The sequence below is a fragment of the Seriola lalandi genome, unplaced genomic scaffold, assembly GCF_002814215.2.
Source record: "Seriola lalandi dorsalis isolate HSWRI2012SDOR001 ecotype SW California unplaced genomic scaffold, Sedor1 jcf7180002054973, whole genome shotgun sequence".
Taxonomy (NCBI): Eukaryota; Metazoa; Chordata; class Actinopteri; order Carangiformes; family Carangidae; genus Seriola; species Seriola lalandi.
The window spans coordinates 1,793,791-1,811,679 of record NW_019525523.1 but is presented as its reverse complement, the minus strand read 5'-3'; the positions used below and the strand labels follow the sequence as shown (position 1 = coordinate 1,811,679).

The window sequence follows — 17,889 nt, the reverse complement described above, 5'->3', positions numbered from 1 at the left end:
TTAAAAGCTCTTGCTCCTGCTCATCTGTAAATCCAGTAGACATGTAAAAATACAACCATACAATACATTAGATTCAAAAAGGTACCAAAAAGTACAGTAAAAATAACACTTCCATCACTGGAAATGTAAATGGACACAAAACAATATAAAATAAAAAGTGGAAAAGTGACATTTGCTTCCCCAGTTCCTCACTTGATCTGTACAAATGGAGCATGAGTCCAAATTTCTGCCAACTCCAAAGGAAAAGCCAGAGCCCATGTTCGCTGTGGTCAGACCATGGATCTCTTTTTCTTATTTACTTTAGACCTTAAGAGAAAAACACGGTGCTTAACGTTACTGAGAATAAACCAAATATGGCATGCAGTTACACAAAGACAGACAGGTGCATGAATGAGTTTGACAGGTCAGTGAATGGACAGACACACTTTGGGGGGAGGGGGACACACGACCGCTAGCTATTACACGTAGCACCCTGGTGAAAGGTGGAACGGTCCTTATTCCTGTTCTCAACCACCACAAACTCAACCCTTATTGATCAAGTAGTGTTTGTAGAGATGCATCTTAAGATGGCTGACAGGTGGAATGAATCCATCTTTAATGATCACAGACCCCACAACACGACCTACCCTAACCCCACCACAATGCTTGAATGGATTTAGAGTAGATGGAGATCTTTGGGGTCAAAAAGGCACCAATGGTTACAGCTATGTTCTCATACTACCACGGATGATGCAAAAATGCATACCTGCACTACGTGTGATCAGTATGGCTTGTAGCTACTCTGGTGGCCTCCACGTCTTGGAGTTTTCCCATAGCTTGTATTGCCCTGGTCTGGAGGACAAGAGAAAAAGGGACTGAGTTCTTCTGTACAACAAGGAGGACCAAGAAAATAAAGTTTCTTTTTCTTTCCCTGGGGGCACTTATCGCTTACTGTAATCGTAGCCACCCCCATAGCCGTAATAACCAGCAGAGTAGTCATAGTTGCCATAGCCGCCATATCCGTAGCCTTGCTGTCCGTAGCCATAGTTCTGGTTGTATCCCTGGTTCCAGTAGTTATTGTAGCCTTGATTCCAGTTCTGGCCCTGGCCTAAAAACAACAGGTGAAGCCTTTGTCACAACTCTCCCGCACACAGAACCCAGACAGTTAATCCACACAAATTTACAATTGAGTCTAGATTAAAATAAAGACTTTGCTGGTATGCATATAAAGGCGTTTACCTCCACGGCCCCTGCCACGTCCTCCGTATCCACGAGCACCATACTGCTGCTGCTGGTAGACCTCTTTGGGCTGGGCTATTTTAATTTCACACTGGAACACCAGACAAGAGCACATTGCATTTAAGAGTGAAATGGCTTATGGAGCATAATTATGAAACTGAGTACACGATACACAATTTCCCCTGAATAAAGAATGTGTGATATGCCGTTACCTTGCTTCCACCAACATTATGGTATTTCTTCTCCATAACTTTCTTGACGGGAGCCTCTTCTTTATATGTGATGAATACGAATCCCCGTCTCTTTTCCGTCTTTGGATCTTGGGGAAGCTCAATGGTCTCAATCTAAACAAAAGAAAAAACAAGCATTTGAAACAGTCAGTGTCATTGTAATTCAGAGGCTTCACATAGGGCAAAACCCCATAAATGTCTTACCTCTCCAAAGGTCCCAAAGTACTCCTGAATGACTTCCTTTGAAGTGTCAGGGTTAAGGCCACCCACAAAGATTTTCTTGACTGGATCCTTCTTCATGGCCATGGCCTTCTTGGGGTCGATCTGTCGGCCATCTAACCTGTGCTCCTTCTGTTCAAGAACCTAAGGGAGGGGAGGGGAGAAAACATTGAAAACTACCCATCCCGTATACACACTAGAGTTGATAAAGCTCTAACATAATTTCTTCCCAACTCACCTTGTCTACACTTGCTGCATCTTTAAAGAGAATGAAGCCAAAGCCTCTTGACCGGCCTGTCTGCTGGTCCATTTTTATGGTGCAGTCTGTCACCTCACCAAATTTAGAGAAGTAATCTTTAAGATCCTTCTTGCTTGTGTCCCAGCTAAGACCACCGACAAACATTTTCCTAAACACAGAAAGAGGAAAAGGGAGAGGTTTAGCGTTAAAGGCAGCACTGCTACTACAACTTTATATGGCTGTGGGGGTGGGGGTGGTTGTTGGGCAGGAGGGGGTGTAAATGTACACACTGTTCCACAACATCTGTTGACCCAATGACGTAGGACGGCAGGCTACAGTTGCAGTAGCTTCAGGCTATTTTACGACATTAATTCAATATAGTTAAAAAATCGCTGTGCGACCACAGAAACCACCGCAAAATTATTGCTTCTTATGAGCCAATACATGTTAGATTTGATCCCTGCTCAAGCGCCCATCCCCCCTCCACTCTGCACATGGCGCCAACAAAGGCCGGTTGAACAAAGAAACATGGCAAGCCACGAGTACGTATATAAGTGTCGGCTTCGCCAAAGAATCACATTATGACATTGTAGACTCACCCAGCATCCTCCTCGCCTTTGCTGGCGTCGATCTGTCCGCCCTCGGTGCCACCGTTCTGCGAGTTCCCGTCGGCGTCGGGCCCCGCGCCATCTCCGCAGTCATTCGCGGTGCTGTCGTCGTTCCCCTCTTCGGTGAGGCCGGCTCCGTTGAAATCATCGTCGACTTCGTGGCCGTTTTCTGATGTTTCCATATACTGCTGCTCTGTCTCAGACATTTTGCACTATTATACCTAAACCGAAAGGAAAAAAATAATTAACTTAGAAAATCACGGTGATTATATAACCCGTAATGCCGTACATGCCTCGCCATTTACATGGTGCCAATACATGGCATTTCCCACCATTTTGGCCGGCACAATCGCGCTCCATACATTCCCAGAAAGCCTCATTTGTTACCGAGTGCAAGCAAATGGCAACAGAGTAATGTTTACTTACACAACGCAGTAACCACCCACCATTTTAAAGTACAATTTTGCTACAGCCAAAGATTAGAAAAAGTGGAGCCATCTGTATCACACTGATAACCCAAGCCTAGACTGTACAACTCAAATTCGCAGTTACGTAATGCAGAGGCCGTGCTAACCGCACTCCGTCTATGCTCATATTTTCTACTACTCAAAGACATTTAATCTATCTCTAAAAGAGAAAATAACGAAAAGACTACAACAATCCGAGTACTTACGTGACAATATAATGAAAAAACCAAAGCTAAAGTAGTACGAAAACCTGCTTACTGGTAACACAACCGGAGAGCTCTCTTCAAGATGGATTCTCCCACACGACGACAACTCGTGGTTGGTTTTCTAGAACCGGCAGAAAAAAAAACACATTTCTGAAGAGACGGAGTCTGATTGGATAGTAGCTGCTGCCACTCACGGCTTCGGCCAATTGTATACGCGCTGATTTCTTTTCACAGAAGACGTACACGCCCCTAACACACAGGAAGGAACTCAGAGTACCTATTCTGCCTCTAATAAAAACGACTTCTACCCCTCTCGTCTATTTCAACTCGACACAGCAAATATTTCGCTTCGAATAATGTGCGAATAAAGCGCTATTCTTATCTTTTGTTTCTTGTGTTGCAATCCACTCTTAATCTGACAAAAATGTAACCAGATTCAACAGTGTCATACCTATGTGCGTGTAAAAATTAACGGACAGTGTGGAAAATATCAGGTTATCATGAATAATTGACGAATAATGTACTTACAGAGCTGTCACTAAGCGTTGTATATATATATATATGTATGGACATGTAATTCAGTGACTACAGGTTTAAGAAAAATACTGAGCACGGGTTGGACAAAATAACAAACGGTTAAATCATATACATTATAAAGTACATTGCAGGTTCACAATAAACACTATTTTGTTGAGTTTTTATGCAGTTAGTATTGGGGCTGTCAAAGAGTTGCTGATTCAACAAGTAATGAGGTCATAATGTGCTGTGTTGTACTGCAATGCATTGTAAGTTATTATTGATATTTAATTATTCAAGATCCTGTAGATATGGCAATAGACAGTTTGACATTGACTGGCATATTTTGGTCTGTTTGACCATTCATTTGATTTATCAGCCATCCATCATTCTATACCCGATTTTTCTGTGCGGGCTGCAGGGACCAGAGCCGATCCAAAAATCTGCAGCTCTTCAGACTTTTATAGCCCTCTGTCGAGACAATGAGTTAGGAACCACATATATAAAAAGCTACAATCATAGTTACACCCTGCAGACCAAATAACCTGGACTAAAATGGCATTTAGAAACTGACCGAAACATCCAGCCACATCTCAATAATTATAATAGGTATTCTTCTATGTTTTTTCCTTGATTGCTGAAAAACTCTCAAAAACACAATACCATCACTGGTTTTTGGGATTATTTTCTTACATAATCAGTCTGCCATACAACTCCTGTGAATAAAACACTGTAATGCTCAGTCGATGAGGTGAAGTCATCTACTTTGCACAGCCATATGCACATGAAGGTACTTTGACAATAATAAGACTTTGTATTTTGTGAACCATTTCCAGAAGAGCAACCAAAGATGAAGCTGGTCAAAGTATGTAAACGTGTTACTGAGTGTTTGGTCCAACTTAGTTAATGTTCTCATCTCAACTCAGGTCATACAACTCATCCAGTTCACTCAATGCAATCATGTTCAGTAAATTAAACGTAACATTTTAACCCCCTGGCTGATTTGGCAGGCAGTTCAATTCTATGCTTTATTAAAAAACAAACAAACAAATCTGTGATTTGACTAATTGAATGATTTTGACCAGTTCTTAGTGCTCTCATGTAAATCTGCTGTATTTAAATTCAAGTTATGAATCAAGTCACGCTACTTACAGCAGTGCTTAAAAAGAAATAAATGGTCTATATATAAGCTAACTTTAATATAAAGCAAACATAACAGATGATTGGTGCTGAAAATACATTTCATTTTATTGTAGTACTGAACACATTTGTTAAAATATTACATTGTCTGTAATTACTTATTTTTCATTCTGCTTCTTCAACATCACATATTTGAGGCTTGTTTGGATTGTTTTTCACCAGCCAGTCAGCAAGCCAAACCTATTGTAAATGAAAGTGCAGGAAAATCGTCTACAATGTTTCAGGGACTCCAAGTGCAACATAGTAAAAGTAATATTAACAGCAATAAACAATGGCTAATGAATAAATATGTTCATCTGTATATTTCAAAATGCTGAGCACTGAACACTTACACAGGGGTTGTGTGGCTTGTGCTTGCAGAGCTCAGTGAGTCCACGTAGTAGAGTTGGGTTTACATACCTGCTCAGGTATTCTTCGATTCTTTCCCTTGAGGGAAAGGGTTCGATTACAGCTGAAGAGAGAGAACATGTCAAGTACAGAATCTTAAATGTTCAATACCACATTTCTATATTAACAACAGTATGTGTGAGTGTGTATATTACTTACAGTTTGGGAACATGAATTTGATCTCTTTCTCAGCTGCATGAAACGACTCACTGCCATGGAGTGCATTTTTCAGGTCAGAAGTGCCATATCTTGCTCTAAGGCTGGGGAAATAATATAACACATTCATATAAATACTCCTGCGTGGGTTGTCATGACCACAAACCTTTACCCTTCTACTTCAGATAAAACAACAAATCAAAAAGGATCAAAATCAAATGATCACCTGCATTCACAACGCAAGGTGAACTATGTACTGTTTGTCTATAGTATGATAATTCTGAGTCCTAGCCTCTGACCATTACACTCCTAATAATCAGTCATTATTATGACTCAATAGTCAGAGGCTAGGGCTCAGAATCACAATGAATTATATATATTTGAACAAATACTGGAGTCACTGTAAAGTAAACAGTGTCTCACACATTTTGTTCAACATAATGTGTCTGACCCAAGTATATCTATATATGAGACATGTACAGAACTTCTGAAGGTCTGTGCCCGACTCTGTTTCTAAGCAAACGCATAATGCATTACCAAGAACTAAAATGTTTTGTTTGACATTATGGGATAGATCACAAGCCTGGTTTGTATGTATGCACCATACATATCAGCGTTCCAAAGCAGTGAGTCAATCAAAATGCCTATCACTGTAATATATTTTATGTAAACAAACAAACAACAGAACAGAAGTCTGAATTAACACAGACACTAACAAGTTAGAAGTAAAACATACCATTCTGGATGAGTTTCTTTAGCCTTGGTGCTGTTGACAGGTCCTATGATGGACTTCCAGTGGGCAATAGCATTGTTGCGAGCCAGAGTCAGCGCAATGATGGGACCAGAGCTCATGAAGGCGGTCAAGCTGGGAAAAAAGAACTTTCCATACTGGTCTGCATAGAAGTCGCTGCATTGCTCTGGAGTGAGCTGCAGCTTCCGCTTCTGCCGCAGGGATGAAGTATTGGACACTTTAGTGAGATGTTTGGAAAAGGGTAAATCAAATTTAGTGGATCAGAATGAATCCACTATCTATCTCAAACCACTCAGATGAGTACGAGTAATTCTCAGACCTAACTGAGTTGGTGGATCAGGGAAACGATCACATGGCATTCATTGTATTACCAGGCATTCAAAAGTATGCAATTCATTCAAGATTCAACCTCTCGGAGAACACTGCACCAAAAAATACAAATCCTAATCATTTAATTTTAACTTAACTAAATGTAGTGCTTCGTAAAGCATTGTCGGCGCTCTCTGGTGGGCAAACTATGTAATGGTAAAACTGTCTCCATTGCCTCAAAAATATTTCTGTACAGCAGTTTCTTATTACGTATAATAGATAATATATGTACAATAAATCAGTTATTAATATAATCATGAGGCGCTACACAAAATCGGAGAAAGCCATATCTGTTTATGTAGGAGCATCTTACAACAAAAGTTAATACCTAAACTATATCATCAAAAATCACTAATCATAGATACAGTAAAGCACACCCGTAAAAGTGAAACCGCCCGTCTCCCACTACAAATGTAAATGTTCACCGAATGACATATCTGTTGCATTAGAGGGCATTGTAATTCACATATGTTCACGTTATTGTTTCAATCTCTGCATTTTTCAAACATCAAATGTAAAACCGACCTGCAAAATAGTGAACTCCGACTTGAGGATAACGTCTTCAATCTTCTCACTTTCGTGAATGGCATCTGGTTTAATGATAGCCAGAGTTCTCTCCACGTAAATGCGAGATGAACTTTGGTCCATCCTTTCCTTCATGCTAGTTAAACAAGCATCTATAGCCTTGCGTTAAAGATGAAGTATATTACGCTCGTGAAATGAAGTTATTAATTTAAAAAAAAATTAAAAATATCCAAGAGCGGCTAGTTGTTTCTTTCAACCAGTCACACGGTCTTGATGTCTGTATTCGGGTTGCTAGGATACAATTACCCGTCTACGGGAAGCCAAGCAGGACAATCCATACAATGTATCAAATAATATGGTTCGAGTTCCACGTAACCTACAGGCTTTAAAGTCAACCAAATGTAATTCCTCTTCTTAGAGACATTACCCTTACTTCAGCTTTTAGTGTGTACAAGAATATTGATGAGTTTGGATGAACAATGACTATTATCTGCACTAAGCTCGGACAGTGTTGACATATGTGTCATGTTCAAATATAATTTGCTTAAACTGTAAACAAACTTTGGAATAAACCCTTGAAATATCAAAACTAGTTTGGTTTGGAAATCACTATTGTCCCTACTGATTATACCTATTTGGGTGAAAGTTCTATTATAAATTTACAATAAAGAAATATTGTACTGTTTGTAACATAATCATTATCAGAGTGTTGCAACCAAAAAAAAGCACACATCATCTTTTCAAACAGTCTTTTATTCAAAGTCTCATCAACGAAAAGTTCTTATCGAGTTCCAATGGTGACCTGCCACACTCTGATCAGGTTGTCAGTGTAGCCAGCAAACAGGGTCTGTAAAAGAACAGGGATCGAAATTAACAGTACTCAAATTCTGTGATATTATAGTCCTATAGTTTGTCCAATAATACTCAAATAAGTGTTTCTAGTGCCCCTCATATTTGCAGGACTGTCACCAGTGGACATCAGAGTTATAAGTGAATGGGTATAATCACTGGGGGTAAAAACACTAAAACAACTGACTAGTGGGATAGCCAGCCATCTGTACTGATAGGTCCTAAAGAGCTGAGTGTGTTGTACCTGTCCATCAGCAGACCATGCAAGGGAAGTACACTGTGGGGGTTCAGCCTTGCTGTTTGTGCTGATCACTTCCTGTCTCAGCTCATCCACAATGATCTTGCCCTCCAGATCCTACACGAAGATAAGGAAAACACCAGACACAGAGGTAGAAATGGATCAATGACAGAGGCTACTGCATCCAAAATTACATAACTAACAAATTGGTCTACGTTAAAGCTCAGAAACAGCCTCTTTATCATCAAAGAATACAGTTGGCATTTGAAGTTTCATCACTGACTTTTACACTATAGCTTATGATACAGTGTATATGGTGCTAATGCATATACTGGTAGTGAGGTATTTAGGATGAAGTCTTTTACCCAGATCTTGATGCTGGGGCCAGTGGCAGCACAGAGCCAGTAGCGGTTGGGGCTGAAGCAGAGGGCATTGATAGTGTCACCACTATCCAGGGTGTAGAGGTGCTTGCCCTCATTCAGGTCCCATAGCATGGCCTGTCCGTCCTGAATGGAAAGAGAAACGTGTTCTTTAATAACCATATTTGTAAGTCATACATATAGCCAATTTCTAGGATATGTACATGATAGACAACTAATGACTATGCAATTGTTGCATTAACATTACAAATCTTCAGCACTAACAACAATCTTATTAAGTGCAGGTACCACTCAGAAACAGCCTCTTTTATCATCACTGTTAAACAGATGCATCAAAAGTTTTCATCACTGTTGAAACCTGCAGACTGAACTTAAGCTAGTGTTTCTATTGGGTTCAGAATGAGCATTGAAAAGGTCAAAAACATTCTGTGACAGTCTACAATAATAAATAAATGATATGCTGAAACAAATGTATATCATACCTTTCCACCAGATGCACACAGGGATCCATCAGGAGAGACAGTCACTGTGTTCAGGAAGCCAGTGTGGCCAATGTGGTTGGTCTTCAGCTTGCAGTTAGCCAGGTTCCACACCTAGGAGAATAGGATAGGAAGACTACAATCACACCTCAGAAGTACATACCCCACCATATAAAGCTATCTGGGTAGTGCCTCATCAATCTTTTTATCATTGAGGTCAGATAATACATGCTAATTTTTAAGTCAACAAATTTAGGATTAAACTTCATTCAGGTTATTTTTATAAGTCACAGGTGTAAGGTAAAGGAGATGTAAGTAAAATCATACCTTGACCATCTTGTCCCAGCCGCAGGAGACAATGATGGGGTTGCTGCTGTTGGGGGAGAAGCGCACGCAGGACACCCATTCAGAGTGGCCCTCATCCTGCACATTGAAGAGGTAAAAATAAAAGATACTTGTTATCTGACACTAGCGATTTGTATTTTGCCAGATGGAATCATTACCATCTCTGATCACGTAAGCGAGGAGGAGAAAACATGTATGTCTACAGTTAAGTGTTTGGTTTGGCTGCTAGTCTCTCACTAATGAAAGAATTAAGAACTGTAAATTGAGAAAATTCCATATTTCTGTGCATTTTTTTTTTTTTTTTTTTAAATCAGTAGGGATTACAAAATTCAACTTCTCATTCAAAGTAGTGCAACGTCACAGTCTAGTACTTACAACCATTAACTAACTCCACTGACAGAAAGGTCAGCTGGCAGCTCACCTGGATGGTGTACTTGCAGACTCCGAGAGTGTTCCATAGCTTGATGGTCTTGTCCCGGGAGCCAGACACAATCTGGCGGTTATCAGCAGAAAAGGCCACACTCAAAACATCCTTGGTGTGTCCAACAAATTGGCGGGTGGTGGCGCCACTGGGGAAAAATACCAAACATTACAAATGATCACAACTGTTGCACATATTAAGACAAGCAGAGATAACCAAATGCATGTCTAATACAGCTGCAGCTAACACTGGTTAAGACCTATTCCAAAAGTTATGAACACATTGAAGAGTCAATACAACTTGCCTCTCAACATTCTGTGTTAATGGATGCAAGTTATGGGTGACAATGAATATTTATCATATACTGGCAACATCAATGTTTACAGCACATACTGGTCATTAAAAGGTCTTGTATAGCTGAAAGAGAGGTCCATTACTGCCTCCTACCAAGTAACTATGACACTAAGAGGTGACCTACTGAATTGTGACCAAATGTACCATTACAAATTTTCACTAATGACACAAATTACACTGGGTTTGTTTCAGATCTGACCAATTAATGTGGGGAAGGGCTTAACGCACACCTGGTGTATCTGTTATAAAAGTAGATTAATTGATGGTGAAGATGATCGTTTCAAACCGTCATTTTAGCACCAGTTATTTATGATTCCTGTGGCTAAGCTACAGTGAGTCTGGGTATTTTCCTGCTTAGTTTATACTTGTGGCCACTCTAGTGTTTAGCATGAAAACATACAAATCATCTACTGTAATCCTGTAGAGGACATCTGGCCAGTAACCCAAGAGTCCACTCCCGGCACTTACGTGGTAAGATCCCACAAGCGGAGGGTCCCGTCCCAGGCACCAGACAGGGCAAACTGTCCATCTGAGGAGATGACAACATCACTTACAAAGTGAGAGTGGCCCTTCAGGGAGCGCTGGGGGATGCCATAGTTGGTTTCATCACGGGTCAGCTTCCACATGATGATTGACTTGTCTGGAAAACAAACAAAAATACGATTTTTTGAATAAATCAGTGTCCTCATTTCCAACAAGTAAAAAACAGATATTTTGAACATTAGCAAGTAATATTTAGCACTGGACAAGTGCATTACCAGGGAAAGCTGTCAACATTTACTCAGTTAGCAGGCTCAACATACAAAGATTAGTAATAGGCTGTTAATAGGCCACACATTCATGCATCTAACTACAGTTACAACTATGTATGTTATCACACCTGGACTTACATTTGTATGTTATTACACGTGTCACAGATTCAATGCAGAGCTGAATTACTGATGACGCCTGATAGTGTTAGCTAGCTCGGCTAACCTGTGTCTATCTCTCCAACGTCAACATATTATGATAGTGTTCAAACTGTATAAAAACATTAGATGTCTTCATGGCTGGTTACATGCATTTCATGTGCCACTCACGTCCGTATCGTCATTTATCTTACGTTATAGCAGTAAACCAGTTAGCTGCCTAGTGCTATCACAGCCATATTGGCTGAGCCGGCAGAGGGGAACCTCACCTCGGGACGCCGACAGAATCATGTCGGGATACTGGGGCGTAGTGGCGATCTGGGTCACCCATCCACTATGCCCCTTCAGGGTCCCCCTCACTGTCATCTGCTCGGTCATTTTGGCGTGGTTCGGTGGTGCCTTTAACAAGGATGGATTCGGATTTTTTAGAGGTCCGGGGAAACCTAAGTCCTCATCGCATCTAGGCACAGAGGAAAAGGAAGTACAGACCCGGATGCAAAAGTTATGAGGAGGGGAGCGGGCCGCAAAGGACTCTGGGAAATGTGGACTTGATACTTTTGCCCGAGCCTACATTTGTTTTTACACATTCACATTTAACATGGATTTACTGCTCAGTGAAACCAAAAGAATAAGAATAGAATAGAATTTTGCATTGGATATATCCAGTAAAACAAGTAATGGAGAGGTTTAGACTTCGTATTGACTATGGTGATGATATCTGTGGATCAGAAAAACAAAAGTTGCGATCTGTTTTACACCAAAAACATTTTGGCAGGATGTTCAATATTTTATAAGGACAAAGAATGAACAAGCAATCCACTTACAAGACATTTTAATCTGTTTCAAAAGCAATGACATGGTAAAGGTTTTTATTTTATTAAATTTCACATTCATAAGAAGAAATGTACTCACTCCAAAACAGATTTTGATCATCTTTGTCATGAATATGGCACCACAATAAGAAACCTTAAACATAAAAAGGCCCTGAAAACGCAGCATTTTTGTGAAATATGCTATTTGCAAATAGCATCTTGCTTTGACAAATCATTAATTTTTTGGTTTTCTGGCTGTGTCTGAGAACAGTTTTGTTTGTGCACAATGTTTCTTGTACATACTGTGCTGATAATAAAAGGGGTAAAATAATGATACATCCATGCTTTTATTTTACATTGGTACGAAAACATTTTTTTGTTGGTCAGATAGATAAACATGACTGTTTTTTTGCACTTGAACATATTTAATGTGTATATTGAAAGGTCTGATATAAAATGGTCTCATGGGGACTTCAACCGAAAAAGTGATATCACTACCCCATGGTGCGACTGCTACTAATTCAGATGTACTTATAGTACTTTAAGGTTAACAAACTGGTCAGATGCTCATCAGAAATCCTTCAACAAAATTATAGGTACAATCATTATGGGTAAATATCACATTGAAGTAATGAGAAGCAAAGAGAATGCAATCTTTATGCTGGACAAAATGTGGAATATCTTGTAAGCAGTATGATTTTTGTTCCAAAATATAATTCATACCAGTGTATATTTTATAATTTTCCCCCTGTATCTGAAGTCCTTGAGACACAGTAATAAACACAGTAAAACTACTTAGCATCCAACTTAGCCTCAGACATTTGGACTTTATCACAGAAAGCACAGGGGTAAATATTAAAATTAATGATGAATGATGACATTCAGCTGCTTCAGTGTAAGGGTCCTGGTTTTGTGCATGCTGGCTCAGTGCCAAACAGTCATGACTTGACAGGTACATGAATAGATGGAGCCATTGTTAATGTTGTTTGTAACGGCTGTGCTTTTCCTAAGTGAAAATGTCTGTAAAAAGCAGAAAAAAGGCCTATTAACATGAAACAATACTTTCACTCCCACCTATCAGTGTACGCTGTTTAAAGACAATGATCAGATTCAGATGAATTCAGATTCAGTGTTAAACCTTGAGGTGTATTTGAGTGTGTGATAGCATTTCATTTAAACTATTTTGGGAGGACAAACCTTCAAATTTACATATAGTTAAGCGTGCAACTGCTGGCAATTTAGCTATATAACAATTCCATGGTGGTCAATGATCATAACAAATGTGGCACCAATCTAATAGTTGCAAACACTAAACCACAAATATAGCCTTAAGGTTATATGTTAAAGCTAGCAATTATTTAAACTCAAAACATGGCACTCAGAGCTGCTGTAAACAATTCAAGCAGATGTTAATGTTGTGTGCCTTTGCTCCAATGTTCCTACCACATGGATCAACTGCAACCAATTGTGTAACCTGTTGTTTAGTCTTAGAAACAATGAGCTCATTCAGCTGTTATAATAGAGTACATATGCGAATGATTTGTGAAAATGTTTGGTAAATTTGAAAAATTGATTTTGTCCAGGTTGAAATATCACAGCAACGAGAGGATGAAGTGCTGTGAAATTTTGACATTCATGGTCCCCAGAGGATGAAGTCCTCTGGCTGTGGTGATCCCCTGACTTTCCCTTTAGCATCATAATCACAATGAAATTTTAATTTGTCCAGTACTGTGTTTTCAGCTCAGATAGCCAATCTGTAAAACTAATGACTTTTTAACCTCAGATGTACTTTGTGTATTGTGCTAATTAGTAAATGTTAGCATGCTAACATGCAAAACTAAGCTGGTGACCCTGGTAAACATCAGCATAGTCGAATTGTCAGTGTGAGCATGTTACCATGCTGATGTTAGCATTTAGCACAAAGCACCAGCCTCAGAGAGCTGCTAGCATGATGTACATTATCCGATGTCAAAGTTTTCTGTTAAAGTGTCAGATAATAAGAATTTCTTAAACAGCCAGTTATAGTAGCAAGTTTTACATATCTGAAGACATTGTTGAACTCTAGAAATCATCAATCAGGGACACTGCACGGTAGTGAAGGATCTTTCTTTTTGCCTTTCCTCCGTCAATTATTGTTCAGCCTTGCAAGGGACTCAGCCTTTGAGGAAGCTGCTGTCCCTTCTAATACACTGTTGCTCATAAAGTTGGAATAAAATATTTTTTACCTCTTTCCATGAAATGATTGTGACAATGTGAATTATTTCATTTCACCTGGGTAATTGGGACACATAGTGTAATCATTGCACCTGGTCAAAAATGATTACTGATTCATCTAAATTAAATATATTAAATAAACAGAGGATTGTGTCTGAAAACAAAAGTATTCCAACTTTATGTTCAACAGTGTATGTTTCAAGTGGTACAGGACATACTGGCCTCTGGTTGTAAGATTTGCTCCTTTGTGTTTAATGTTGGAATGAATGAAGCAAAATAATTTTACATGATTACATATGATTTAATGACAAGAAACCATAAACCAGAAAGTTTATTTCAGTCTACATGTTTAGTTAACCAGATTTCAAGTTATACATATTTAGACAAGTAATTACAAAAATAGCTTAATTCTTTTACAACCAAATACACAACCGAAAAACATTCTCACAAAGTCAAGCTAATACTGTGATATATGGTTTGCTAAAACGCCAAACTGTATTTAGATATTGTGCCATTTATTGACTTCATTAAGCCTTAAAACTGAAACTGATAGAATCTGCAAAAGAAATAAACACATATAATAATGTTAAGTGACAGATAACCATCAGCTTCCAGTAAAATAATGCCATGGCCTGCGTGATTTGTAGTTAAACCATTCTGCTTTCAAAAGGATTTTCTCACTCAACATGATTCTCAAATAAAGTTTGTATGTCATCTATTCTGTCTTGACTTATTGATATGCAACCCATTTACAGATTTTCGTTTCATAGAGAGCATTTCTAGAATACCTTTAACTTCATAAACAAGTTGTACTGTATAGGTTTATTAAGTGATGCACTGATATTTCTTACAAAACTCCTCTGAAGTAGAAAAAAATGAGCAGGACTTCACAACTAGATTATCCCACTGATATGGAAATTGATTTGTGTGATGTCACTTACGCAACATTGGAAGATATAATATAAAGGGATCTTTGCAAAACTGACTAGAGTCATTTCAGACCTAAACAGGAACTATGCAGTGCAGTAAAATGTGGCCTGCATTATGAAGTGAACAAGTTTACCGGTCAGCCAGCGGATATTTTTAATGACAAATAGGAGGTCAGTATTACCAATGTACTGTATTAACACTCTTGTCCTTCTCCTAAATTGGACTATGAACAAATTCAATAGCAAATTCCATTTTCACTTTTTCACACATCACTTATCCATTTGTGTTCTTCTGATTAATTTCAAGATCCCATCTAAAATCATACCAAAAACAACAAACAACCATAATATTACTTAATGTTACTGTTTGAAATTTGAAAATGATGCAGTGTTTGTGATTGTGGGCAAAAATTGGAATTATAGATGTTTGCATGCTGATTGTGATTGAAGATAATCAACCAATAAAGTATTGTGATGGTTCATATTCAGGTTAACAATGAAAATATTGTAAATCATTGCAAGTCAGTCATGATTTGGGATTAACCTGATCATGACTGCTTAATGTTATTCATATTGTATCAAAAGAGTGCAACTAATAGACTATCAACGTCCACTAAGAAAAAGTAATACCATTTCCCATTAATGTAAATGTAGGCCTAATTCTACACATGTAAGCAGAACCAAATAATGATTCCATGTAATTCCATCTAACCTTTGTCGTGTAAATATTTGACAATAGTTAATGGTACATCAGTGAAGTAAAGTTTTTTTCCTATGTTCTACATTTCTTTAAACAATGATGCATGTGTGTGTGTACATGAGTGTAGTTAAGCCAACCATAGTTTGCATGTGTATGCAAAGTAGAGCTTTAAACAGGTATATAAGAGTTTTTAAAAGTATTTAAGCACCAAGAAATGATTCCATCTGAGAAAAATGCATGACAAAGATTAAAACTTGTTGTGATAGATGAAAGAAAAAACACAAAAAAATATGCATTATAACTGACAATTATAAACCACTGTACTAAGATGTATTGCTGAATTAAAATGAATAATTATCAAAATAAAATTAAAAAAAAAATCAATGACATTTGTTTCAATTCTCATACTTTAGTCTGTTAGTCCTTCAGTCCAAATGACTAATATTGGTTCAAAAAATATCAAACAAACAACACACACAAGTCAGCAGCAAGAACTTACAACAGTAAAAATGGCAACAGTAATTAAACATGTCTTCATCTGTGATTAAAAGATAATTATCAGTCACATTGAAAACTATTAAGAAAAGAATTTGATTGACAATCATTTGTTAAGGCAACTCAAACAGAACCAGTCTAATGTTGGAGCTGACTTGCTCCCTGGTTGAAACACTGAAACACTGATTGAACATGAATACTGTGAATGGTTCCTTCAAGTCTGGTCTTGAAGTTTCACTATCTATATATTTCACAAACATGTCGATGCACAGGAATGCAAAATGTAACTGGACAAAATAAGATAAGTATATAACGGAATAAAAATAAACAACACACAAGTCACCACTGCTGGAAGTGTAAGCCTTAAAAAAACAAGAAAAAAGGTTGACTTACTGACTTTTCTGAGTGGCTTGCTCAAATGGAAAGACTATTAAAGACTGCTTATTGAAAATGAAAATGAATTTACTGTCATTTGTTGTTTCAATGAGGGACCACAAGTCATACAAGCTGGCAGGATGCTAAACAACACTGTGCCTTGTTATGATCATGCATTGAATTAGTGAAAACCTTTGCTAAAGAGCCATACAAGAGATCACCAAAACATGTTCAATGTATCTGTGCAGTAAATCCTTCCTTATGTGCCAGTGACATCATTGCCTCCCAAACGACTTCAACTGGTTATCAAGCTATTGCTCTACATCATCAGCCACATGTGTCTTCTCTTCCCAGGTGAATGTGGAAAAGCAGTGTTCTCTGTCGCCCCCTCCTGGAGAGTTTCCATAACAGAGGATCTGAGTGTTCGGTATGACACTGAGGCATTACATGGCTCTCTCTGCTTCATAAAGGCCAATCTGCCCCTCACGCTCTCTGCCTGTCAGTGTGTCCTTTCTCCACCAGGCCCCGCATCCCTTCAGGGCTGAGAGAGACGCTTGCGCTTGAGCTTCTGCCTCGCCATCTCCTCCTTTCAGAAAACACAAAGAGGAGAAGAGAGCACTGACCCACACTCCTCCATCTGCCAAGAGATCTGTCCATCCATCCAATCTCAGCATCCGTGAGACCGGGTGAGTGCACACACTGTCATTCTCAAACAGCGTTCATACAATCAGGCAGCAAGTCAGACTTTGTTAGTAAGGCAATCTTCCACTTCAACACTGTCATCTGGACTGTCCTTCAAAGTAAGAGTCCCACTGCCAGTTCAGTTTCTTGCCTTCAAAAGCCATCTGTATTCTCAACAACACTGGATCTCTAGTTTTAAAAAGTTTTCATAATACTGTAGACTCAAAAATGTCCTTGTTAAAAAATCTCAATATATTATATAAACGTTTTGATAAAAAAGGGAAAAAAGGGAGTGGGTTGTTTGTTGTAGTATTCAGTTGCAATATATACCAGATCAATATGTACAGATTCCATGCTGCTGGTTAGGTATCACTGCAAAAGAGGAATAGCAAGAATTGATTATTAGTAGTATATCAAACCAAAACCCAACCATAAGACTTTTGTATTACATTTAGCAAAAAAAAAAATGTTGCTGCCTTCAGATACTCACACTTCACAATTACAAGCTCACACACTGTAATATACTTACAAAATGCCCCTGTGTCAAATCAGAGTCAAGCAATGAATTTAATGCTGCCAATCCATGAGTAATAATCTCAGTGTATCTAACTTTGCCTGC

At 38.6% G+C, this 17,889-nt stretch overlaps 4 protein-coding genes across 6 annotated transcripts in view; all 4 read right to left on the bottom strand.

The window, feature by feature from the left end:
• Positions 1 to 6: 6 nt before the first annotated feature.
• Positions 7 to 3,354, bottom strand: hnrnpaba (heterogeneous nuclear ribonucleoprotein A/Ba). Of its 3 annotated transcripts, none has more exons than XM_023396228.2 (9): positions 3,239 to 3,354; positions 2,505 to 2,734; positions 1,906 to 2,074; positions 1,653 to 1,811; positions 1,431 to 1,562; positions 1,219 to 1,309; positions 932 to 1,087; positions 746 to 831; positions 7 to 306 (listed from the first exon to the last, which is right to left on the bottom strand). In XM_023396228.2, the coding sequence occupies exons 2-8, from the start codon at positions 2,717 to 2,719 to the stop codon at positions 761 to 763; spliced, it is 993 nt and encodes a 330-aa protein (XP_023251996.1). In that variant the 5' UTR covers positions 2,720 to 2,734; positions 3,239 to 3,354; the 3' UTR covers positions 7 to 306; positions 746 to 760. The 3 variants fall into 3 exon arrangements, with proteins under 3 accessions (XP_023251996.1, XP_087027186.1, XP_023251994.1); XM_087171060.1 differs by having other exon boundaries at positions 3,187 to 3,286; XM_023396226.2 differs by lacking the exon at positions 7 to 306 and having other exon boundaries at positions 744 to 831.
• A 1,558-nt stretch (positions 3,355 to 4,912) lies between these two features.
• On the bottom strand, positions 4,913 to 7,806 carry nme5 (NME/NM23 family member 5). Its single transcript, XM_023396217.2, has 5 exons — positions 7,091 to 7,806; positions 6,182 to 6,387; positions 5,449 to 5,549; positions 5,235 to 5,353; positions 4,913 to 5,082 (listed from the first exon to the last, which is right to left on the bottom strand). Exons 1-5 carry the CDS (start codon positions 7,223 to 7,225, stop codon positions 5,008 to 5,010), a joined length of 636 nt encoding a protein of 211 aa, XP_023251985.1. The 5' UTR covers positions 7,226 to 7,806; the 3' UTR covers positions 4,913 to 5,007.
• Positions 7,807 to 7,825: 19 nt separating this feature from the next.
• rack1 (receptor for activated C kinase 1) lies at positions 7,826 to 11,550 on the bottom strand. The gene is made up of 8 exons (XM_023396206.2): positions 11,334 to 11,550; positions 10,625 to 10,796; positions 9,803 to 9,950; positions 9,364 to 9,459; positions 9,040 to 9,150; positions 8,543 to 8,683; positions 8,184 to 8,294; positions 7,826 to 7,937 (listed from the first exon to the last, which is right to left on the bottom strand). Exons 1-8 carry the CDS (start codon positions 11,440 to 11,442, stop codon positions 7,872 to 7,874), a joined length of 954 nt encoding a protein of 317 aa, XP_023251974.1. The 5' UTR covers positions 11,443 to 11,550; the 3' UTR covers positions 7,826 to 7,871.
• Positions 11,551 to 14,370: 2,820 nt separating this feature from the next.
• LOC111646553 (uncharacterized) overlaps positions 14,371 to 17,889 on the bottom strand; it is a 116,699-nt gene continuing 113,180 nt past the window's right edge. The window contains exon 32 of the mRNA XM_087171034.1: positions 14,371 to 17,175. Coding sequence (XP_087027160.1) covers positions 17,125 to 17,175 — 51 coding nt within the window. The 3' untranslated portion in view covers positions 14,371 to 17,124. The remainder of the gene's footprint in view (positions 17,176 to 17,889) is intronic.